Here is a 27,555-nt window from a genome sequence, read left to right as displayed (position 1 = left end):
TGTAACTAATCTTAAAATGTGGAGTTTAAAGCTGCCTACAATTTTTGTCAATAACTTTTTTTTGTAATTTTTACAATAACAGATCTACTAAGATATCTTAATTGTTATAAACAAAGCTGCTATGAATTAAATAAAAAAAAGAGGCTAACATTGTCCCAAATTATTTTAGGACAAATTTTTTTTCTTTTAAATTTGCGAAAAAATTTAGGCTTTTTAAATATAAACAAACAATATTCTTACAGGCAATGGTTAAAAAGTTATTCTAATTGTTTATAAGCAAAAAATCGACATGTTTTTGCAAAATTATTTTGCAATATTTATAATTATTATATTTAGGTCCTATTTATAATTATTTATCACAGTGGTGCTGTAACAGCATCTGTCACTATTACGTCACTTGTTATGACTAGTTAAGAAGCCTAGTCTGTTTATTACCTCCCTCCAAAGTTCACTATTAGAAGTATAACCAGAGAACTACGAACACTAAGTTCGTAGTTCTCTGGTATAACCGTTCAAAAGATACGAGGGGCGAAACGGAATTTTTGACTAGCACAGTATACTATTTTTACTTGCCACAAATAATACATATTTGTATTTGTAAAGTAGTTAAATAAATATAAAAGAATTCGTGGTAGTACTGATTTCGCACTAACAATCCTCACATTTTAGCCAGGAGGAACTCTAAACTAAGTAAAACCTCAAAACTTAGCAGTATTCCGCGCAGGACAGGTTAGGTGGGGAAGTTTTCGTGTCTGACACGGCGCGTACCAATGGCTATTATGGAAAGTTTTCTTGTTTTACAGATCAGCAGAATAGATGCTCTATTTGTCACGCCGAAGCACAATAATAATCATGAACAAATAAGATGCTCTTCTTAACCTTTATAGTATGTAAGGACTATTCAATTTCCATTGTTTTTGTATGGTTTGAGATTGTTTTTATAAATATCTCTGTGAGTACGACGAAATTTGCAGTTTCAAGTTAATATAATCCTTTTAAAAAATGTAATCCACACGTATATGTGTTACTGTCTTCAAATAACACGTGTCGAGACATACCGATTCAATGAAGCTGGCATAACAGAAAAATATACCTCATTCTTTTCCCATTATATGTAAATCAAACGCATTAGGTCATGTTAAACCGTCGCCTTGAAATTTTAACTTATAATTAAATAGATTTAATAGGAATGGGATGTACGCCTGGACATTCCTCTCTCCTTATTTGGACTTTAATGTAACCTGTCCGCGTTGATTGAAATTTCTCTACAACAAAACAAAATGCCTTCTATTTGAGGCCATCGCTTTCTATGGCTGAGATGACGGTACTATAATTAAAGCCTGTGTGGTACTAAAGGAGAACATTAGGTACTTGTGGTGAGAGAACAAAGGAATTTAAACTAACATAAAAGGAGTATAATTTTGTGAACTTATATGTTTCTTTCAAACTAGAAAAAGTATTTTAAGGGATAAACAGGGGATCACATTAAATGTACTAAGAATATTTTTATTAGGGGCCCTCTAAAAATTACACGGGACATTTAAAAAAGAATAATAAAACAATGAACTTTTATATATATATATATATATATATATATATATATATATATATATATATATATATATAATCAGTATCTCACGAAATAATTATTAGATTGCCAAAATTCTGGCCAGTACTTTCTCAATGGTCTTTCCCCCTTACTAGTAATAAATCTTAGTCTTAATAATAATTCTGCACAGTTTTTTACACTAAGACTATTAAATCAATTGGAAGAAGTAGATAAGTAATCAAAACAGCTTATTTAAACCACTTAAGGATATACAAAGTTAGAACAAGCAGAAAATATTTAGCAAAGCAGAAGGTTTCCTATTTGCCATTTAGAATCAGGTTGTTTCAACCAAAAATTACCTGAAATGTATTGTCAAAGAGCCTTAGGTCCAAAACGACAAACGCCGATATGGATGTCAAGCCCTAGAAACCATCGAACGTCCCTGAAAACGACAACTACAAGCTATACTGGAACGGTAATGTGCTCACACACTAACGAGTGGCGCATAATTTACCGGATCTCAAACTAGTTATAAACTAACTAGGCAAACAACACTAATTGATGTGGCGATAATACCTATTTTTCTATCTTACTAGTGAGGTCACTTCGAAGAGTCATCATCACGAAAAGTGAGCATATCTATAAGAATAAAGCAGAAAACGTAAGTCCAGATTCGTAGAGTTACTCCAGCGTACCAGGTTACCTAGGGCTCCTTAACACAGAAAGAGCCTCACCAGAGCTCAATCCTTTTGATAGGGTAGACATCTGAGATGAATGAGTTTTCCCCTTCGAGGGAGTGAGAGGTATGGCTTAAATCTGAAAATTAACAATCAATGAAGAATATGTGAAATAACAAGTGCATGAAAGTTGAAAGAAAATAAAAATTATCGCTAATGCTCTAAAGAAAAATCGACCAAACAAACAGCAGAAATCGATGACTAACGAAATAGATCTTGTAGAAATACAAAAACAACATAAACCTAATAAAGCTAAGAATACAAAATAAATGAACAGATAAATGAGAATAAAATATAAAAAATAGAGTTATAATTGTTTGATAGTTCTGTCTGTTAAGTCAATGTGAGAGCCTTGCCAGTCTGCGGCATCTAGAACTCAGAAAGGAAAAACCAGAAGCATCAGTCTATATGAAGAAACGTCTGGCTCTCATACGAAGATGGGTTGGATGATGAACATTAAGTGATAAAGGGAACAATAGTTCTGTAACACGTCGCAGTGTGTTTGGCCAAGATCTGCTTTTGTAATCTGTAGAATGTGATCTGTCCTTTATAAGTTATTCGCTAGCTGTAATAATTACAGTATCAGCTACATCATTTATACCACGTATACATCTTCTTTAAGATATTAAAATGTTTAACTAGTAAATAACAAACGTTTTTAACAATTACTTCTTCTTTTCAGACTGGATATATAAAGGCGACCGACAGCAGTTATTACATAGAACCAGCTGAGGAATATGTTGATGGATCAATTACTAGTTTAATCCATAGGATGAAGCGGTTACCACATCCGACCAAAAAGATGAATGACGTGAATTCTGATATCATGGAATTTAATGAAAATAATGGTAAGTTTTTACTGTTTTTCATTCTTTACAATTTTATACAAATCATAATTTATAATTCAGACTTGTAAACTAACCTCAATTTAAAAAAAAATCCAACTACTAGTGAACAACACATTAATTTCTTAATCAAATCACGTTATTTAAAAATTATACCAATATAATCAAGTGGAAAAATGGTAGTTTATAGTGCTGCTTGAATTATTTGAGTTTGATAAAATATAGCTAGGGAAGTAATTTATATTGAAACAAAACTAAACAAGCAAAACTGATAAAGATACAGGTGTAAAAAGTGCAAAAATTAATAAATATAATTCAAAACATTAACAAGTTATAACAATTCTAAATATGGGTACCCAAAAACTTTCGAAAACATCAAAATAAAATTTAAATAATATGTGTGAACCTGTATAACAAAAGATAAAAAGTTAAATGGTGTATATATAGAAAAGATATGAAATAAAAACATTTCAAAAATTAAAAATCAATCTAAAACTTACTTTTTATGCTTTGCTTTCCTGACCAGAATGTGACAATAAATGGATGTTATAATGATATATTTAGAAATACAAACTAGTACATTAAATAAGAAAGAAAATAATGCCCCACGTTGGGCGCCAATTGTAACCAGTAAATTTGAAGCCAGTTCTAGTTGGTAAAGAGAAAAAAAGATGACCTAAGCAAAGGGTTAAAAGAAACAAAATTAACTTGCCATAAAAAACTTGATATGTTGGTGAAACCAGGTCAACTTGTATGTGGCACGAGACATCTGGTCAATATTATTGCTGATTAATGGCTTAAGTTTCTAACTTCAAAGAAGGTTTATTGCTGCCTGAATAAGTTAGCTTTTGACTTCTAAAAACAAAATAGCTAGAAAGTCTAGAAGTAAGCTAACAAATGCCATCAAATGCAGGGCACACATGCATAGTAGGTAAAATGTTAATAGTGATAAGATAATTTAGTTACCGTTATTAGAATAACTGTAATACATCGTCAAGTATTCAGTGAGTATGCATAAATATCTTTATGTCTAAAGAACGTTTCCGTGATAGTTTATTGTGATGGTAAGATAGATCATAAACTGAGAAAGGACAATTCTACTAATATCAAATATAGGTGACGAAAAATAATAAATGATAGATATGTAGATAATATCTAAGAAATAAATAATACAACTATACGATAGACCGTCAATAACAACATCTATAAAAGCTTAAATTGTTAGGTAGCTAGAGCATGTAGAAAGAATAACAAATTACTAAAAAAATCTGAAAATGCAACGGAAAAAAAACGGAAAGGAAGGTAAGTATTGTCGTAGTAAAATTGAGTATAAAAAATTGGAAAAATGAAGATCTGGACAAGACAAAATAGGGTAATCTCTACAAGAAACTCCCAGAACCTCTATGATGATGCATATACATTACTTTAAGTGTCAGAGAATTGAATTTTGCGTGTAATTTGGCCATTTTAAAACAAAATGATGACCTAATTGAATTGTAGCTGCTGCATTTATGAATAACAACAGCAATTTACATATTTTTATGGGCAAGAGTCTTAAGATGCTACTCGCATAAGGAACTAGTTAAAAAATATCGATGAAATTGCCCTGCAAATTATTATCATCAACTCAAAATTACTTCCCACTGTACTCGACCACCCAGTAAAACGCAAATACACCGAAGGCGAGGTCAATGTGAAGTCTGAAAAAATAAACAAGAAGAAAAACCGTAAAAAAGGAAGGAACTAGCGTCAGACCGGCTGCGGCTGGTTGATATTATGGGCCACTTAACTAGCATGGATGATTATTAAATAGTTGGCTTGTGTATACATAATGGTGTGGAAGAAAATGAAAGACAAGACAGGCAACGGACTAAAATAAAACCAACCAGTCGCTGTGTCGCTGTTGCTGGCTTACTTCGCCCGCAGACTGCATGGCTCCTCGAAGGCAACAAGCCACAAGAGGTATTTGATGGCGTGGTCGCATTCCACCAACGGTTAAAAAATATATGCACTAGTTTTCTACTAGTTGTACTGATTTTTTTTATTACTAAACCATATCCCCATTGGTGTCTCTTAGTTATTCTCTTGTTGACACACTTTTTATTCTGAATATTTTATATTTTTCCGGAAAAACCACAACGATTTTCATTAAAATTATGTTTTTCACGTTTCGACTTCGTCTTCAGAAATTGTTTTCAAAAAAAGTATTGAATATAAAAATTGATATAACTTTAAAAAAGATGTATTTTTATTAATCGGCGTGAATGAGTTTTTGACGGGTTAGCTTAAGGAAAAAAGTTTTTCTCAGGATTTTGAATTATTCTAATTGTTTATCCCAAAGATAATTTCTTTGCAATAACATAAGTCAGAAAATAATGGACACATGTTAATTTTTCAGGTACCATATGAAATTCAAAGATATGCACTTTGATCAATATATGTATCAAGAAAAAGAAAAGCAAGTGTTGCTTGAGGGGAATTAGACCAGCCATACTCACTACGCGGCCTGTGGGCCGCATGCGGCCCTCGGAGCGATTTTTCGCGGCCCTTAGACTGCTAGGCAGTAAAACAGAATTTGCTAGTTATAATATAATTATGTTTCTATTTATGTATTTAATCAGATTACAGTAGTGTAGAGCGGCGTCATGCATTGTACCGTATTTCGCATAAGTCATCTTTACCCCCACCACAGTGGCACTGGCCGGCCTGTAAATATGTTTCAAAACCTTGTGGACCTCGTAAATACGCATGCCCGAAAAAATAAATGGACCCTAACAGAAAGAACTTCTTTACCACACACAAGTGAGATGGCTGAGTAAGGGTAAAGTTTTCGAACGTTTCTTCAGCATTCGACATGAGATTACTCTGTTTTTGGCTTTTACATAGAAGAAAGAGTTTCCTGATATTCATAATTTTAGTTAATGGCTTAAAGTAGCGTTTCTCACTGATACAATGAGCATTATGAATGAAACATTGACCAAATTGCAAGGAGACTACAATAACACTGTAACGTTGATCAGGATTGTGTTTTCACTGGAGCAGAAGCTGAATATGTATATTGAAGAATTGTCAAATGAAGATTATTCCAGCTTTCCTTCCGTTAAAGCACTGTTTGATGATAATCCAGGTGAAAGTCAAGAGATTTCTGACCTACTGAAGCTGTTAGCAAACCTAAAGGATGAAATGTCTGTGAGTTTTAGTGACTTCAGGAAGTTTCAAGAACCATTTGGCTTGGTGGAAAATCCATGGGCAATAACAACAGCAAATGTAGCTCACCTTTCTATTTTTTGATACGAAGCTAGGGATTTGAAAAATGAGTTAATTTTTTTTTTTTACTAAAGACACAGAAGTGTACTTACATTAAAATCTGGTCAGTAAGACCAATTATCAATTTGTTTCTAACTTAAATTACTAATGAAATCTTAAAATTAAGTGTCTACTCACTAGTATCTTTCCTATTATTTCTAATAACTAGCATTAAATTTAGCATGCATACTCGCACAACACTTTACTCTGCTTTTAACTCACTTATTATACCAGTTCAAAAGGCTTTGTTCTTTTGAGCCTTCTTTCTAGGTTCGTATTGTCGAGGAGCTGGATAGCCTCGACGTTTACATGATGATGGAGTCGTTGTTCATGGCTCCCTGCTATTTTCTTGATTATCTGATTGACGTCTTCCATCTTGAGGTCCCGGTGAAGGTCGTTGTTCCTAACGTACCAAGGCGCATCTACGATGTTCAACAGTACTTTATTCTGGAATATCTGGATTACTTTGATGTTACTAGGCTTGGCACAGCCCCAGAGTTGGCAGCCATAGGTCCATACTGGTCTCAGTATTTGTTTATAGATTAGGAGTTTATTATTTATGGATAGAGAGGAATGTCTTCCCATTAACCAATACATTTTCTTGTAGCGGATGCCTAGTTCTTCTCTTTTCTTCTTCACGTGAGCTTTCCAGCGAAGTTTCGCATCAAGAGTGATCCCCAAGTACTTTGCTGATGTTGCAATAGGCACTTGGACATCATTTATTCTAATAGGAATATTATTAATTCTCTTATTGGTAAAATTTATATGGACTGATTTATTCTCATTCAGTTTAATTTTCCATTTTTTGGTCCATTCATGGATTTTGTTTATTGAATTTTGTAGTTTTTCTGTAGCTTCTTCGACGGTGTCACTTACCGCTAAGACAGCAGTGTCATCTGCGAAGGTAGCTATGGTGTCGTCTTCTAGTTCAGGTATATCACACGTGTATATTAAATATAGGACTGGACCCAATACACTCCCTTGTGGAACACCTGCTTCAATATCCTCACTATGATCACTGATCATGAGATCAGTGTATGCATCTTCTTGTTTAACTCTAAAATGTCTGTTCGCTAGATATGATTGTAATATGTTGAATATTGTTTAGGCATGAATGATTTAAGTTTATGTATCAAACCCTTATGCCAGACTTTATCAAACGCCTGTGCCACATCTAGGAAGGTTGCAGAACAGACTTTTCTTTTCTCTAATGATCTTTCAATTATAGCAGTTATTCTATGCATCTGGTCAATTGTCGAATGCTTATTTCTAAATCCAAATTGATGATCTGGAATTATTTTCTTTTCTTCAATTATTGGTAGGATTCTTCGCAGGAGGAGTTTTTCAAACACCTTGGACATCACAGGTAGGAGTGATACTGGTCTATATGATGTCACCTCATTGGGGGGTTTCCCAGGCTTTGGTATCATGATCACCTCAGCTATCTTCCATAAATCTGGAACATATTGTAGTCTAAAGGCAGCATTTATTAAATTTGTTAATTTTACGATAGCTTTTCTTGGTAGATTTTTTAGCAGTCTTCCGGTAATGAGGTCATAACCTGGTGCTTTATTTGGGTCGATTTGTTCTTTAATTAACTCAGCTACTTCTTTTGGGGAATGAGTTAATTGATCTTCAGAATGATACAAAGCTTAAAAGTATTTTTGAAGAAAAAAAGAAGGAAAAAGCTTACTATAAGTTTTGGGAAGCAGTTGAAAATGACAAATTTCCTAACTTACTTGACTGTGCTCAGAAAATTCTGTGTATTTTTGCATCTACATATATCTGTGAATCTACATTCAGTAAGCTGAAGTTCATAAAAAACAAGTACAGATCTAGGCTAACCAGTGAGAACGTTGAAAACATTTTGAGAATTTCAGTTTCTTCCCAACCTGCTAACATAGATGCCATTCTAGAGAACTGTGAAAGATTTCGCCCATCGACTTCAAAGAATTAACAAATTCAGAACTTGACATTCCTGGAGTGAAGTAAAAGACATAGTCCATATAATTTATAATTATATTGTTTTTACTTAACTTGTAATAAACTTATGTTATAGTCATATAGTTTTAAAGTAATTTCATACCACCACTTGTACTTGCGGCCCTGGGGAAAATTTTATTCAAGTTATTAGGCTCTCAAAGAAATCCTAGTGAGGATCCCTGAATTAGACGAATCTTATAAATTACATATTCTCTTTACATTTTATCGAAAGGTCACTAAAGCAACTGAAGTTGTAAATTTTCTTTGGAAATCTGCTTCGACGTAGGTGATGTCAGATCATTTGACAATCTCATTCTGATCGATAGCCTCTTTGTTCTACTAAAAATCATTTGAAATACACAAGGAAACTAAGTTCATGTAGCTGGCTGTATACCATGTATCACAAAAAATTTATTTAAGAATTTCTTTATAAAAGGTATATATTAAAACACTCTATTGGCCTACATCACAGAACGTTTTCGGAATTAAGATTCCATCATCAGTGCTATCTGGATGTACATGTTTTGAGCCACTAAATACTTGGGTAAAAATCCTTTAAATGTTGTTAAATTGATTTTTTGTTACTTTATTTGATTTTATATACTAGAATGTTTAAGTTACAACAGGAATTGATAACATAACGGCAACGTAAGACTCCAGTGGAGGTTGCTAGTCCTGAGACAAAGTGTCTACGTAAACCCGGTTGTAAACCCAACCTTCAACAATTTATCAGAAATTCAGGGTGAAAATATTCGAATTTTTGTAATTTTGCGGAGTTGAAAAAAAAAAGCCTGCAAACAAAAATAACTCCATAACTTGAAAACAACTTTACCGATTTCATTTATCTTTGTTTGTTGTTGAAATGTTCTAATACTTTGTAGAAGGTTCTTATGGAAAGAAAATTTGAGAAAATTAAAAAATGGAAACAAAATTTAACGATTTGGTTTCGCGCGTTTAATAATTTCGCATTTGATAGTTGGCACGATGCAAATGTCGTTTAACAGTTACATTGGTCGGTCTAACTTATTGAGTTTTTAGTGCACTGTCCGTTCAATCGAAATGTTTATTAAGTTTTTAGTTTGTTCAGCTAGTGTTTTGAGGTTTTTTTCTCTAAATGAAACATTAGTAAGATAGTTAATCTTATGCTTATACCTACTTATATTATACTTTACAACAATTTTTCATTATTTCTGTCAAGAATCATAAAAACGGTGAAGAATAACATATTTTTCGAAATATTTTTGTAAGTTATATCTCTTATCTGTGTATACATATTTATATTGTAGGTACTAACACAGTTAGTGAGTTTTCCCGTTCTGCCCATTGATGTATTAAAATTCTTAATGACCCTTTAACGATTGGAATTACCTGAAATTGGACTTCAGCCTAAAATGATTTAACTATTAAAATAACTAAGATAAACAAAACATTTTTAAAACAAGAATTTTTACTAAAAATACTAAATTATAAGCAACAAAGTAAAATTCTTATAATCCGGACTTTATTTATATTAAAAAAATTATGACTGGCTATTTTTATGGTTAAGCACTGCATTTCTTGTCTTGTTTCTTGTCTTGTTCTTCATGTTCCGGTTGTCTGTGTCTGTTGCCTGTTCTGTTTCAGTCTACTTTTAACCCAACAGCATCCAGGATGAAATAATTCCCAGCTTGGGAATGTCCCAGCATATGTTCTTTGCAAAAAACATATCTTTGTTGGTCTCTTAGGTATGTTTTTTGATAGTGCTTATCACCCGCCAACAAATTTCCAGTAACTTCTATCCTAACCTAACCCAACCTAGCCAATGCTAATAGCTTCTATACAGACTTAATCTGTGAAAAAGCCGAACTAGTCTTTTTCAAATATATCTTGAGCAAGTAAAAGAAATTAAAGAAATTTGTGTCACTATTTCTAATATAATTGGATGAGTTATGGCTAATCCTGATGATTCCTGTGAAAAATCTAGTGAAGTTTTTCTTAAACTCGCTAGGTAAAGCGCTTTAATTAAGGGCTTCCTATTTTTAAATTTAAATAAAACAAAATATATGTGAGACTCGACCGCGGCCTCGCTAGGTGGCGCGCATCCGAAATGACCAATCTTCCATAATTATGGCATATAAATCAGGCTGAATTTGAGTGATGTTATGGGTTATGTTGGCTTTGAGGGTCGCTATGGTTTGTGAAATATTCACATAGACTTTCTTTGTGGAATATTCTTCACGTGAAATGACTATGTCCTCAAACAGCGCGTGCATAATGACCAACGTTGCATAAGCTGTGTGGCTCGTAGCGGTATCCTGTTAAAACCACGTGTTGTTGGTGTTTATAATATCCAATTCGAACTAAAACAAGTTGAAAATCATGGACCTTTAACTGCCGTTGACGGTGATCGGTCGGCCAACGTTGTTTTCAAAGAAATGTGTCAGCCGAAAGTTCACACCCTACAATGATTTTTTCGGGATAAATTCAATCTCATCTGGATTAGTATCGCCCCAAATTTGACAATTCTGGTTGTTGACGTACCCATTAATATAAAAATGGGCCTCATTGCTAAAGATGCTGTTTTGATGACAATTATGGTCAGTTTCTCCTGACATTCTCCTGCACGCTCTCACCTCAGCTGTGGTATTTTCGGCAGATCTTACATTTCGTCGACGTATGAGTGTTGGTTTATTGTTTACTGAAACAGTGGTTTCAAATTTATCTGAAATAGTTCTCTCGAATAGGTAGGACGATTAAAGATATCGTTAAACGGGCGAAGTGCGCGGAACGTTCCCCAAACACAACACCTATTTTGATAAAATAATTTGATTATTTGTACGTCTTCTTCTACGCTATATTCATCCATGGTGATTTGGCAAAATAGACTGAATTAATGATAGCCAATTTGACAGATGTATCTTCAACAATATGACTCCTATCTACTGTCCCCATTGGAAGACCCAGTAGTTCTCTGTTATCGGTCGAAAAGAAGCATAAGTCGAAGCTGTATTCTAGTCTCCATACTGCTGATCTAAAAGCACATTCGTCAAGTTCATATTCTGCCTTGAAAAAACTGGCCTTTATTATAGTTTATATGCCTTTATTGTTTAGTTGAGATATGGGAAACACAGATCCGAACATTCCAGTAAGGGGCTCCTGGAAACGATTATTTGCATTGTCTGGTACAACGTTCCTTTTTGCAACGTTGTCACCAGACGATCTTAAGATTGTCTGACTCTCAATATGTGCTAGTTTATGAGTGCACGTGTATTATTCTACTACGGATGCGAACTAACTTTACACCCAGTGTATACAAAATTTTAAGTAAGGAAAATTGTACATAGTAGTTAATATGTATCAAAATCTACGAATACAACCCTGCACAATCGGTATAATAATAAAACTTCAAACCGCACAATTATTTCTACCCGTGCCATATTCCAATGTGCAATATACGGTCATAAAACAAACCGTTGACTCACAAATTTGCCGGTATTGTGCGCAGACCAAAGTACAGGTGTTGTGCCCCGGGTCCCCCCATAAATATCACCCAAATCAAAGCGTAGATCTTTCAGATATCCGCACACGCCGGTGGAATGCTCGTAGGCTTGACTAGATTATAGATCTTATAAGTGGATATGCCAAAAGGGCTGTCAACGCTGATTAGTATTAAACGGTTCCGGTTTGTTGAGAAATATAGCCAATAAAATATTTTCCGTTTGTTTTTTATAAAATATAGTCTTATGATTATTAAGGCCCAGTAATACACTAAAATTGATTCAAGAAATAAAGGAACCTTCTTTTTCTTCATTCCAGGGTTTAGGCAATTTTGCTAATTGATTGAGTAGATATAGCTAGTAGATGTAGCCCAGTCTGGTTAAAAAAAAGCTCGAAAAATTTTGCCGTGAAATCGATGATTTTTGCATAACCAGACTGGGCTACTTGTCTTATTCTGCGATTCATCCTAACGACTCGTCAAATGACAAAGTGTTCAAGCCAAAAAAAATATCTGTGTGTTAAGTACTATACTGCCTTTCATTTTCTTGTTATTCCGAAATAGTTCGACTACTTGCAAATTGGAGAGACAAACATCAAAATAAATGTATTTTACCTTCTTATGAACATTAAAAATGTAGCTTTTTTCTATCCGTAAAACATGGAGTCCCACAACGATCTGCCTAAATTCATATCTCCGTACAAAACCATACAATTCGCAGATGATACGACATACGTTATATCAGCAAAAAATAATGATGATTTAAAAATGTCTCATGAGGAAGTTTCTACTAAATCTAGCTCATGGTTTGCTGCAAACAAACTAAAACTTAACTCTGATAAAACGCAAAATTTGGTTATATCTGCAAGTAATTTACACAATGATCTAGTTAACAAAGAGACTGTTAAACTATTGGGAATAACCATAGATAATCGACTCAACTGGTCGGCTCATATCTAACAACTTAAGAAAAAGCTATCATGTTCATTATTTGTTATTCGCCAACTATAGTTTATTTTTATGAACGAGAGAGTAATTAGCATAATTTTAACTGGTACCTCCGACCACTCCATGGGCGTGCTCAAGATTAATTGAAAAATTACTTTGAATAATTGTAAAAAATAAATGAATTATTTCAGTGTTATAAAGTGTTATGTGTATGTAAACAAAAGTGACCTCTTTTATCACACACTATATTAGAACTGACTGGCGTACATTAAAAAGGGTTTTAAAAAATTCACATTTTTTTTAATTTTTAAAAATTACAAAAGAGAAAAAGAGTTTTTAAAACCGTCTAAGGTATGTTAAATAGATGAATAAAAATATTAATATAAAACTTACAGCTACTTGTTACAAATCCAAATCAGATTCAGAAGATGAACTTTCAGAACCAAGATTTATAATAACTGGCTCGATCATTTTATCAGTAATATTGTCCAGCTTCCACATTTTTTCCTCTTCTTTAATAGTGTGATTTACTGCCTTTTCCCAGTTTTCAGGTTTTACATTATTTACGGCCTCCAAAAACAACTGTTTAACATCATGAATTTTAAAAGTGGTATTTTTTCTTGAAACTTCACTCTTTATCTGTGCCCATACCAGTTCAATCGGGTTTAATTCACAATGATATGGTGGGGATCTAAGTACTGTCATTCCACGATTTTTGGCAATTTCATCAATTTCGTATTTTTTAAATTTTTCTTTATGAAGGGCACACAACGAATAAAGTTCCTTTCTTATAGATCCGGGATGGTACGTAATATTTTTTGAACTCAGCCAATTCTGCAAGTCTTTTTTTAACCACTTGGTTGTGGGCAGTCCTTCTATAAGTCTGGAGTGATAACTTGCATTATCCATTACTATTACACAGTTCTTAGGAAGAAGATCTATCAGTTGTTCGAAGCATTCTTGAAAGACATCAGCGTTCATGTCTTCATGGTAGTCACCGGTACGAGTTAAACCACTAGATAAGTTATTTACAAAAGCGTGCCTTTGACTTGTAACAGTTTCATCCTGCCAAAATTTATTTGGTGTATGACCCTCGTTGATCCATGTTTCATCAAGATAAAATATTTTTCTTTTTTGGTTTCTCATTTCCTTTATGGTTCTTAGAAAATGTCTTCTCCATATGACAATATCGCTTCTTTCTAATAAAATAGACTTTCTGGGATTCTTTTTCCAGCGGAAGCCTATTTCTTTTAAAAGTTTCCATAACGTACTTCGACTCATTTCTGGGTAATCCTTATCATCTCGAACTGAGACAAGAACTTTATCCAATGTTGCAAATTCTTGTCTAAAGAAGAATTCATGCACTTTCCGTCGAAGTCCTTCTTTAAAATGATATTCTATTTGAAATTTTGGTTTCCCTGGAGCATTACGTGGCATTTGAAAACTACCACATTTCTCTTCTTTAATAACTCTGTAAATCGTAGATTTCCCAACACCAAGTGTACTGCTAACTAACTCAACGGTCTCATCAACACTTTCACATAAACGTTTGTCTGTAAATGATTTAAAACAATTAAATATTAATGTTTTTTCATTAACTGTTAAAGGACCAATTTTTCGGCGTTTACACGGCACTTCCAAATTTTCCATAACACTAGTATACACAATAAACTGCACCTTGCAACTGAAGTACCTACTTTTAGTGAACTGTTAAGAATTTTGAATACGCCACTTGGACCTTCCTATATACAAAATGGAAAAACCCACTATCACATTTTCTGTGGAATAAGTTTAGAAGGTAATTATCTAGTCAATTACTGTCGTAGATTCCTGGAATTAAAGAATTAAATGTTTGATTGTTGAAACCCTTACTTCGTGGAATGCACTCATTTCAGATAAAATAAAACGTTTTATTTTATCTAAAGAATTAAACTTTATTTTGCAAATAGGTAGGTACTTATTAAACTTTTATTGGTTATATATAACCAATAAAATAAACATCTTACATTTCTTGCAAATTCATTAGTACCTGTTAACCTCCATCACTCCGACACTGGCAACCTTATTTAGGGATTACTAACCCTCACAACTATTGTATTCTATTCTGCTCCAACCTTTATACCTGGTGGTCATAGTCAATTTAAAATTGTTTTCCTATATACTTCTGTAAACTTGTTGACAAATATCTGTTTTTCATTGAGTCACCCGTATCAACAGTTTAGGGATTTGCATACATAATTTATTGTTTTATTACTCTCTCATACATAAAAATACACTATAGCAAGGGTTGTCATCTTTAAAGCATTAAAAATGACATATTTTTCCTTATTCCACTCTCATCTAAACTATGGTGTAATTATATGGGGCAATTCAACAAATGCACTTCAAATTTTTAGAATGCAAAAGAAAGCTGTCAGGATTTTAGCAGGGGTTAGTTATCTAGAACACTGCCGACCTGTCTTTATCAAATTCAAAATTATGCCGCTACCTACTCTGTTAATATTTCAAGTTCTAACTGAAATTCACAGAAAACGTGCCCATTTAATAAAGCAGTCTGATGTCCATGTTCACAATACGCGAAACTGTCACTACCTACGAACAAATCGCTGTAGATTAAGTCTTTCAGAAAAAAATAGTCTTAATTATAACTATTACAATATTTTACCAAAAAGTATAAAACAGCTAAGCTGTAATAGTTTCGATAAAGTTATAAAAAAATATCTTCAAAAACATTGTTTTTACTGCTCAGAAGAATAATATGACTCATTGCAGAACATCCACTGAACTGCTTACCGTAACGTTGCCATAAATGTTTTTCTGTTTAATATGTGTTCTTGTTTGTATATATTATTTAAGTTACGTTTTATATTCCTTTTTTAATACTATGTATGTTCTTTTTGACTTGCTACAAACAGTATTTGTATATGTTATGTAGTTAAATAGATACTCTACTCTACTCTAGCTTTCCTGAAGTTAGAACCCCAGATAGAAATATCTGGAGAAAGACAGAAATATCTTGAAATATTAATTAGGTAATTTGAAGCAGATTTTGTATATCGAGAGCTGCAAAAAAAATAATAAATATAAATTTGACTGGTTTATTTTTGTTTTTAATACTTTTTTCTCAAAACTTTCCATAGATTGGTGCATTTTATTAACGTGTTTGTGTAGACTTATTTTACGGTAGTTGAATGGTTAGTTTCAACAGCTCTATTAATATAATAACTTCTCAAAAGCCCAGTTAACGGAATAACATTCTGCAAAATGCTAATTTTATTGTCGAAAAACATGATTCACTTCTTGCCGAAATGAGATCATTATTACACTGAGAAACATACGACAATGTACCAAAAAACATAGAAAGACGTAATCTCAAACATATTTTTCATATCGAAAACTGCCAAGAAACTAGAGACTGATAGGACTTCAGAAGGGAATATCTGGAGAACGACAGACACATCTCGAAATATTAATCAGGGTAATCTGAAGCAGAAGATAAGCTAGAAAAAGAAGTTGAAAATATAATAGGCAAATATCAGTGCGGATTTAGACGAGGGAGAAGCACAACGGACTAAGTATTCATAATCAGAGAATTACAAGCAGAAAGCTATGAACACAACTTACCAACGATAGCGCTATTCATCGACTTCCAGCAAGCATACGATAGAATAAAAAGGAAGGAATTAAAAGAGACCCTTGAGGAACTGGGAGTTAGCAGAAAGTTGCGTAACATGATACACCTTACTTTAGAGAATACAGAAAACAGAGTCAAAGTAAACAATCATGTATCGGACAAATTTATAGTAAACGAAGGATTAAGGCAGGGCGATCCTTTGTCATCATTACTCTTCAATTTATGCCTAGAAAAAATAATGCGAGAAGAGAAAATCAATAGAGAAGGACTCCTATATCATAAAAGACACCAAGTTTTGACATTTGCGGATGATATAGTGTTGCTGGCAAGAGGAAAAAAAGAGCTACAGGAGATAGTACAGAGAATAGTAAAAGCAGCAAAGAAAATGGGACTTTACATAAATGAAACTAAAACAAAATGTATGCAGTGGACAGATGATCAGTTCAGGGATGGACAAACGTTTAAAGTAGAAGTAGAAGAAAGATTATCATACGAATTCGAAATGGTAGAAAGATTTACATACCTAGGTACAATAATATCACGCAAACCTAACATTAAAGAAGAAATACAAGCTAGAATAATGGCAGGCAATAGAAGTGTACATGCTCTTAGTGGAATGTTGAAAAGCAAGTTTTTATCAAGAAAGGCAAAAATACAGTTATACAAAACAACTATACAACCAATAGTAACGTACTGCAGTGAGACATGGACAATGACAAAAAATGAACAAAATTTACTGGAGATATGGGAAAGGAAATTCCTGAGGAAGATATATGGAGGAATAATAAGGGACGGTTTATGGATAAGAAGATCAAATGATGAGTTAAAGAAATTATATAATCAACCTAACATAATAGGAGTCATAAAGGCACAGAGACTAAGATGGCGAGGTCACCTAGAAAGGATGCCGAACACAAAGACTCCAAAAAGGGTACTGAACTACACTATAACTTTAAAAAAGAGAAAAGGAAGGCCAAAAAATAGATGGAATCAGGAGGTAGAAAAAGATATGGAAGAAATTGGACTAGAAGGCCAGAAAAGAAAAATGAATAACAAGAAGGGATGGAGAAAAATCACATATCGAGCCAGAGAAGATCTCAGTACATAAAGGAAAGCGAAAATGAAGAAAGAACAAACTTTTTAAGCCATGGGCCTCTAAGGCCTTTAGTGCTATTGTATATATATAATCTGAAGCAGATTTTACATATCGAAAACTGCAAAGAAAATAATAAATATAAATTTAACTGGTTTATTTTTGTTTTTAATACCTTTTTTCGTAACTTCCCATGCATTGGTGAATTTTATTAAGGTGTTTTTGTAGACATATTTTACAGCAATTGAATGGTTAGTTTCAACAGCACTATTAAATATAAACTTCCCAGAAGTTCAGCTAGCGGAATAACATTCTGTAAAATGCTAATTTTATTGTCAAAAAATCCATGAGTCACTTCTTGCCGAAACAAGATCATTACTACACTGAAAAAAATTGGACAATATAAAAAAACGTAGAAAGCTTTTTTGACTATAAAATATAATTTTTCTTTTCAGGTTTCATTCATCCACTCCTTTATATAATGATAAGACTTTAGATCTTTACTTTTTTCTCTTTCGGTAAATTTCTTCTTAGCAAAGAGCCAAAGCCTTTGTAGTAAGAGTATTATTTGTGATTATTTGGTTACTTCTTTAGGGTTGGCAAGCTTTCCTTGATCAGTATTTAATCCAGTAAAATAAGGCAAAAAAGGGGGCAAACCTCGGAATGAAAGATAATAAGCTGAAAATTTGCATACGTCTTAATTTTGATGGTATAAAACTTACCTCAAAAGTCTCATATAATCACGTGTCCGCGACTTAAGATATTAAAGGTCAAAGGTCACGAAAATGAGTTTTCTGCAAATATCTCGTTTCCCTTACACTTTATGACATTTAAGGTGGTAAGAAAAATTGTAGAATGGAAAATTCTCTTCAATTTTTGTCTCAAGTACTTTTATGTACCTTCAACCCTTCTTAAGATAGATCGCAAAGAGTGGGGGACCGCTTACCTGTGTATACGGTAACGCGAAATCAGCCAGTAGGATTCAATAAATAATAAGTTATATAGTTAATTATTCACTTAATATACTATTATTATCATTAAATTTTTATTATTTATTATTTAATAAACTATGTCTATAGATATTAATTATAAATACCCTCATTCTAAGAAACACATATTATTTTTACACGCGTTTAGTGGATGTGATACGACTTCTGCGATTTATAGGAAAGGTAAAATATCGTTTATTAAAATGTTCGAAAAAAATCACCATTTACATCAGTCACCTCAACTATTTCAACAAAAAAACTGCTCTGTACAAGAATTATTTGAAAATGGAGTACGTATTTTCTTAGCAGCGTATAATGCTCCAACATCAGAAGACGATTTAGACTCTTTTCGATACACCCAGTTCATCAAATCAACAAGACTCAACAAACCAGTGCAGTTATCAAGTCTTCCACCTTCAAGTGCAGCAGCTCGTCAGCAGATCATTCGTGTCTATTATCAGACCCAAATTTGGTTGGGAAATGATTTAGAACCCCAAGAATTCGACTGGGTAATGCAAAATGAATTTCTGGAACCAATAACAACATTATTACCGCCAGCACCAGAAGAACTGCTGAATACAATATTTTGCAATTGCAAGAAAGGTTGTGGTTCTAATTGCGGATGCAGGAAATCAGGATTGCAATGTACTTTAATTTGTGGGCAGTGTAATGGACAATCATGTCTTAACGCTTCATCAACTTCAGATGATTTCAATGAAGAAAGTGAATATGCACCTGATATTCTTGAATATTTTTATTCTGATACTTTAATAAACGAGCATGATGATGATGAATCCGATATTGAGCAGTCAGAGGAAGAAGAAGAAGAAGAAGAAGAAGACGATGAAGAAGAAAATTAATACAAAAGTATTAACCATACATAATAAAAGAATATATATTATATTTGTAACTTTAATAAATCGATTATTGGATTAATAAATAAATATATAATTTAAAAAAATAATAAATATGATTTTTTCAGTATTTAATTAAATATAAAAATGATTATTGTTGAATTCTGCACTTGATCTTAATTTATCGTATATACAGCTGTTGAAAATATCATTAAAGTTCATTTGAAATATTTCATTTAATATTGTATGTTTGTTAAAAATAAAATAAATATTATATAAAAAATATATATTTTATAATTAATATCTATAAATATAGTTTATTAAATAATAAATAATAAAAATTTAATGATAATAATAGTATTTTAAGTGAATAATGAACTATATAACTTATTATTTATTGAATCCTACTGGCTGACTTCGCGTTACCGTATACACAGGTAAGCGGTCCCCCACTCTTTGCGCTCTATCTTAAGAAGGGTTGAAGGTACATAAAAGTACTTAGACAAAAATTGAAGAGAATTTTCCATTCTACAATTTTTCTTACCACCTTAAATGTCATAAAGTGTAAGGGAAACGAGATATTTGCAGAAAACTCATTTTCGTGACCTTTGACCTTAAATATCTTAAGTCGCGGACACGTGATTATATGAGACTTTTGAGGTAGGTTTTATACCATCAAAATAAAGACGTATGCAAATTTTCAGCTTATTATCTTTCATTCCGAGGTTGCATCCTTATTTTACCGGACTAATTGTGCATTTTGTGTTTTGTATCCTCATCATATTACTTCATTCAATATTAGAACTCTTATATCATACCAGAAGATGATAGAACTGGAGGAAGAGCTGAAAAGAATAATAATAAGAAATAAGAGGAGAAGCCCAAATTACTCTTAAAACAGGACACATATTTCATTTTAGAGGTGAAGAAGACACTTCAAATAGTGAAGTAGAATTCATTATACATAGAAAGCACACACAAAATATAGTTGAAATTATCAGCATAAGTCCCAGGATTGTATATCTTATCCTCAAGCTAAATGCAAGATATAACCTTACGGTAATCCAGACATATGCTCCAACAAGACATTGAAGAATTTTATGAGGACCTAGAAACAGCGTCACATGTCACACCAGCATATTACACAATAATTATGGGCGAATTTAATGCGAAAACGGGGTTTAAACAAGATGATGCAAAAGTAGCAATGGATATGACGAAAGAAATGTAAGAGGGCAAAGATTGCTGAACTTCTTACATCAGGAAAATTTATCCATGTTGGACTTTTTTTTTCGATAAATCCTTAGCGTAAATGGACATAGATCAGCCCAGATGGCAGTGTTAAAAATGAAATAGATTATGTCATAACAAACAGAAAAGAAATAATCAAAGACATCGAAGTAATCAACAAATTCTCAATATTAAGCGACCACAGATTAATCTAAGCTACGATACTATTAAATGTTAAATTGGAAAGAAAGAAGATGATCCTGAAAACAAGAAAAAAGAAGTGGATTCCCCCAGAAAACAAGGACCTGTATGAAGATACACTAACCAAACATATACAAGTCTTGCAAGATGAAATAGAATGTAGATCAAGCAAATGATGGCACAACAAAGGCTCTTAAAGAAACGGAAAGGGAGTGCTGCCCGACCGTTTTGATCCATAAAGAAAAACTAAGTCAAAATACCAAAGAGATAATAGGTAAAAGAAGACAGCTGACGGAAAAATTACGGCTCCAATTACACAACAATGTAGAAATTAAATAAAGACATCCTACGGTTAATCCTAAAAGACATAAGAGAAAACAATAAAAAAGAAATAACTAAAATAATTCAAGAAAACAAAAATTTTAAAAGTTTTGAGGCGAAATACGAACAACATAGGCAACAAAAATATGTACAAAATAAAAAACAAAGACGAAAACATTATTATTCATAGAACCAAAATCCTTGAGGTTGTCGCATCCTTTTATCGCGAAATGTATGAGCATGCCCCTTCCCAAAATCACAAAACAGGGATCAGAATTAATGCCAGAAATAACTCCATACGAAATCAAAACGGCACTTTTAGAAATGAAAAATAGCAAATCCACTGGCGATGACAGAGTAGTGATCGAAGCGATCAAACTAGGTGGAAATGAAATTATCCAGGCTTTGGTCAAGCTTTTCACCGAATGCATCTACCAAGGAAAAACTCCTTCTTAATGGAACAATGCATTTATTATTTTATTATACAAGCAAGGAGACATAACAGATCTAAAAAGCTACCGTCCTATCAGTTTGCTTTCACACATATATAGACTTTTCACAATAAATATCAATAAAAGACTGGATGCTAAATTGACTTCCATCAGCCTAGAGAACAAGCTGGATTTAGATCGAGATACAGCACTAACGACCACTTACTAGTGATAAAGACCTGATAGAGAAGTCTGCAAAATACAACGAACCATTGGCAGTGATATTTGTCGACTACAAGAAAGCATTCGATACCATAAGCCATCAGAAAATGTTAAAAGCATTAACAGAAAGCCGAATGTACCATCGCTACATTAACATATAACAAATATATCTAAAAATTGGCAACGGTTAGCGTCGAAACAAATCGAAAAGCATCTGAAGACGAAACAAATAAATTCTATATACAGCGAAGGAGTATGGCAAGGAGACACCGTCTCTCCAAAGCTATTCACCATGCTTTTAGAACATACTTGTAAGAAGGAACATCTGAATAGGCATGGTATTAACATAAATGGAGAGAAGCTCAGTCATTTGAGATTTGCAGATGACATCGTCCTTATAGCCGATCGTATGGATAATGCAATAATAATGTTTGAAAAATTATATCACGCTTCCTTGGAGGTCGAACTAACGATTAATATAAACACGAGGCAAATAATGATGAATCTGGTGCTAAATCGAAATATTGCTGTTGATGTTGATGGATATGAAATTCTGTTGGGCAGAGATAACTAGACACGTCGCACAGGATTAACCTGGGGAGCAGCGTTTGGTAAATTAAACTGTGTATTTTTATCAGATCTACTCACATGCCTCAAATGGAAAATCTTTGACCAATGTGTGTTACCTGTACTCACTTATGGAGCGGAAATCTTAACACTCACAATAAAGGTAGTGAATAAGATTCGCGTGACGCAGAGGGCTATGGAGCGCTAGGTGTTGGGTGTCTCTCTGAGAGAAAAAATCCCAAACGAAGAAATACGTCGAAGAATAAAAACAACAGACGCCATAAAAAAAATCGCGTCGCTAAAATGGAATTGGGCAGGACACGTCGCCAGATTATTCGATAACCGATGGACAAAACGTATTGTCGAGTTTAGACCAAGACAAGGAGCAATACGGAGTAGAGAGACGACCTGAAGCGTGTTAGCAATAATTGGATGCAAGCCGCACAAGACAGAGACAGATAGAACGAGCTGAGGGAGACCTATGTCCAGCAGTAGGCGCATACAGGTTGATGATGATGATGATGATCCTCATCATCGTCGTTTTTGGCGATCCTCATCATTTTTTTTCCATATAGTGATCTTGGAAAATATTCTCTACTTTGGAAAAAAGGGAAATGAAGGGAACACATCAGTTTTTTGTTCTATTGAATTGGCCTATCTATTCTTTTTGTTCATTTACATAGTAAATAGTCATCTGTTAGATCATTTAGGTATTGATTTATTAATTCATTCATTTTTAATTTTTTTAACTACTGGGTAAGGCTGTTTAAATCAGCAAAATTCTTATTTTCGGTACGTTTTTGTATGTTTTTCTAATTCTTACCACATTGTCCTGGCCTTTCTTTTCTATTATTTTTCCAGCAATTCCCGAATATTTTTTTATAATTTATTTGGTATTGTTTCATGCTGCTTGTTGTATGATTAATTAATTTTTTTGATTTAGTTCTTGTTTAAAACTGTCTCAATCCGTTCCGTTATATGTTATTGTAAGTTAAGGTAGGATTATTTTCCCTTAATATATTATGCCAAATTGTTATTAATAACAAAGTTAATAAATTCATGAATTAGTATTGTATTGTACTGGGAGAAATTGTAATAAACGTTGGATTCTAAATAAAAACACCTTGAATGAAACTACTGCAGGCATATTTACAAACCTTTTAAATGTACATACCTTTATAACTAAATATAAATTATGATATTAGAAGAAGCAGAACCCATCGTCCAAAACTATTACCATATAATTTAGTTTCTCTATGTGTATCATCACCTCTACTTCAAATTTTTTACCCATCCTTATAAATAATTTTAAACTTGATATTATCCAGTAGGTGGTACCGATTTCTTTGACAATATTTATCGTTGACTTTATTAATTTTAAGTAGATATAATTCATCGGCACACCTACTCTACCTATCGAATGATTCGGTCGAATACAAATAGACTGTCGTCGATTAATCTTTAATTCATTTTCATGGCCAGTTCATGTCCAATAAAGGCAGGATAATCTATTGAATATATTACTATATTGGTGGAAAAGATTATCTATAAATACGATAGTGATTTCAGTACTTTAAGTAAGCGCAGCTTGTAATTTGTTCGTTTAATAATTTATATATGTATATAATATATATATATATATATATATATATATATATATATATATATATATATATATATATATATATATATATATATATATATATATATATATAAAATAAAGTTTTATATTGAGGTTGCAGTCATTAATAGGACAGGAAAGTAAAACTCTTTGTTCTTTAATCAAGCTTTCGCAAAATTTATTTGCTTCTTCAGGATATGCTAAAATATGGTATCAGTAAATACAACGAAATTAGAACTAAATAGCATTGTATAAAACTAGTAAAAAAACTTACAACATGAGGTTAATGTTGTAAGTTTTTAATGACTGTTATTAATGACTATTAATGACTGCAACCTCAATATAAAACTTTATTTTACATAACGTGTCAGTCAATAATACCTAACTACTTTATATATATATATATATATATATATATATATATATATATATATATATATATATATATATATATGTATGTATATATATATACATATATGTATATATATATACATATATGTATATATATATATATATATATATATATATATATATATATATATATATATATTCCCAATTGTTGCAATTAAAGCCGCCTCTAATATGTAAGATGCTATATATATATACGATACTGCTGTACGGAGTAGAGACTTGGACTTTAAACAAGAACAATACCGATAAACTAGAGGCCTTCGAAATGTGGATATACAGAAGAATTTTGAAAATACCTTGGACAGACAATGTAACAAATAGTGTTCTTCGAAGAATAAACAAAGAACGGGAACTGTTGATCACCATCAAGAGAAGAAAGTTGGAATATCTTGGTCATGTGATGAGAGGGAAAAAGTACCGATTGCTCCAGTTAATTATGCAAGGAAAGATTCAGGGCAAACGAAGCGTGGGGAGACGACGTATATCTTGGCTGCGCAATTTAAGAGACTGGTTCCAGTGCACATTTAACCAATTATTTAGAGCATCAGCTTCAAAGATACGAATAGCAATGATGATTGCCAAACTCCGTAGCGGAGAGGGCGCTTGAAGAAGAAGATAATAAATAAAATTTCATGTTTATTAAGCTTGTGTAAGATGTCTAGGATTTGATCCTAGAGCTTTTAGAATTTATCGTCATATTTCCTATCTGTACTCGGGGAATATATTTGAAGAATATTGGTTTTGAATGGTTGAGTATTTATTTGGAGTAATATTATTCTATCCGAGACTGGTACGAAGTTGGTCACATATTTGCTCAGTTCTGATGTTACTAATATACCTACACCATTTTTGTGATGCAGGTCTTCTGTGCTATTACCGGAATAATATAATACACTACCGTCCTTTTTACATGCCCTTAAATTTACTAAAATACAGAGTGTTCCATTTAATAAAACTCATTCCAAGTTGAGATCAATCTTGTATTCTTCTTCTTAAGGTGCCATGCATTTCTGCGTAGGCGTCCACCGTACATCGTCTTGTCAGGTGAGATGTTAAATATTCTGGATTAAATTATTCTGTTTTTAGCAGCATTGCGAAGCATTTCATAGCTGTGGATTCCTGTCCATTGTCGAATATTGCGCAGCCATGACATTTTTTTACGTCCGAGACCTCTCCTACCCTCTATTTTCCCTTCGAGTATCAGTTGCTGAAAAGTGTATCGTTCTCCTCGTATAATGTGCCCCAAGTATGCAGTCTTCTTACTTTTTACATAATTAAAAAGTTCCCTATCCTGTAAGCCCGCTCTTCTGAGTACTTCCTCATTTCTGACCCTGTCCGTCCATGATATTCTGAGCATTCGACGCAGGCACCACATTTCGAACACTTCAAGTTTGTTAATGGAACTGGCCTTTAACGTCCATGCTTCCATTCCGTACAGGAGAACAGGCCACACGTAACACTTAAGCATCTTGTATCGGAGGTTGAAGTCCAATTTGCGATCAGTCAGAAACTTACGAAGCCTCAAAAAAGCATTTCTGGCTTGTTCAACTCTGCTCTTTATTTCATTCTCGGGGTCCCAACCCTCATTCAGCAAACATCCCAAGTATTTGAATTGCCTGACTTGTTCGATTTGTTCTACAGAGACATATATCTTTGCGTTGGGGTAATCATTTCTACTTATAATCATTGATTTTGTCTTCTTGATATTTATTTTCAAACCCCGAGCTTCACTTGCAAGAGTTAGATCATTCAAAAGGCATTGAAGATCTTCGATGTTATCTGCCACTATGGCTGTATCATCGGCATACCTGATGTTATTAATAAATATGCCGTTAACTTTAATACCCTTATTAGAGTCTTCCACTGCTTCTGCGAAGGCTTCAAAGCTTCAATCTTGTATACAAAAATAAAATATGTCGCTATGTTGAGAAGAGTCCAAAAATGTAAAAATATACAGTGTGTTCCATTAAAAAAAGAGAAGTTTGTTCGGCCACGTCGATATGGGTGGCCCTGTATATTTGAAAATATTTTTACAGTATGGTCTTATCTATGCTCCAACTTTTACCTAAAAAAATTTTTCGTATCTCTTACGACAAATGATTAATTTGACTTCCTTGGACTAATGCCGCACCCTGTATGTGAAAAATTCATACAATATTTTCATAATATTCGCCGATCAGTAGATACGCTCTTAAAGAAAACAAATATATTAAGATACTCAAAAGCTGTGGCAAAAGAAATTAATCTATCGAAAAAAAATTTACATATTTTAATTTTGACCTAACAGAACACAAGAAACTTACACCGGCAATTTGTACAAGTTATATGGGAAATAACAAATATTTATACAAGAAGTTATATGAGAAAGAACACACTAAGATGGATATTCAGATGATACAAAGGAGAGATATACAGAAAACTTATTTGATGGTCGAGGCAGAAAGGAAACTGAGGCAGAAAACCGGTTAAAGCTGGAAAACGAAAATTAGCGACGCCGTAGAATAAAAGAGTATAAAGGTATGCGCAACAAAGTTGAAAATACAACAGAAACATACAAAACTAAGTAAGTGAACAAAGTACCGTCTACTGCAATTGATTGTCCAGGGAAAAGTAGATAGTAAGCGAAGGCCAGGCAGGAGCAGACACTCGTGGCTCCAAAATCTGCGGAAGTGGTTCCTCACATCGGTCGAACTATTCAGAAGCGCCGCAAACAAGATCAGAATTGCCATGGTGATAGCCAACGTTTGCAATGGACAGGGCACTTGAAGAAGAAGAGGAAGTGAACAAAGGACGAGAATTTCTCAGAGTTAACCAAGATCAATAATCACATTTACCAAACAGGAACAGTTCTGTAAATATGGTTGGTGTCTATATTTATCCCACTTCCAAAAAACTAAATTACTCCTTAATAGAATAAAACAGAAATGTGAAGAAAAAATGGGAAAAAAAAAACAATTCGGTTTTGAGAGATTGTGCACGAGAGAAGCGTTGAAGAATGTTCCCAAAGATCATGCATGTTGAAAATCCGTTTGATATGGTCATATACGGTAGGTTGTGTGAATATCTAGAAATAATCGGAATAGATGGTAGATATCTAAAGTCTGTATAAAATAAGAAAACATAAAGTATTTGTTCTGG

The 27,555-nt window shown here is 33.1% G+C and overlaps 1 protein-coding gene across 3 annotated transcripts in view; it reads left to right on the top strand.

Annotated features, from left to right (window-relative positions):
• Positions 1-27,555, top strand: part of AdamTS-A (ADAM metallopeptidase with thrombospondin type 1 motif A) — a 545,690-nt gene that overhangs the window by 441,371 nt on the left and 76,764 nt on the right. For all 3 annotated transcript variants that reach the window (XM_072538404.1, XM_072538402.1, XM_072538403.1), the window contains exon 7: positions 2,969-3,134. In XM_072538404.1, the coding sequence (XP_072394505.1) occupies positions 2,969-3,134 (166 nt within the window). The remainder of the gene's footprint in view (positions 1-2,968; positions 3,135-27,555) is intronic.

This window comes from Diabrotica undecimpunctata, chromosome 7 (genome assembly GCF_040954645.1).
Source record: "Diabrotica undecimpunctata isolate CICGRU chromosome 7, icDiaUnde3, whole genome shotgun sequence".
Taxonomy (NCBI): domain Eukaryota; kingdom Metazoa; phylum Arthropoda; class Insecta; order Coleoptera; family Chrysomelidae; genus Diabrotica; species Diabrotica undecimpunctata.
This window is presented reverse-complemented; position numbering and strand designations above follow the sequence as displayed.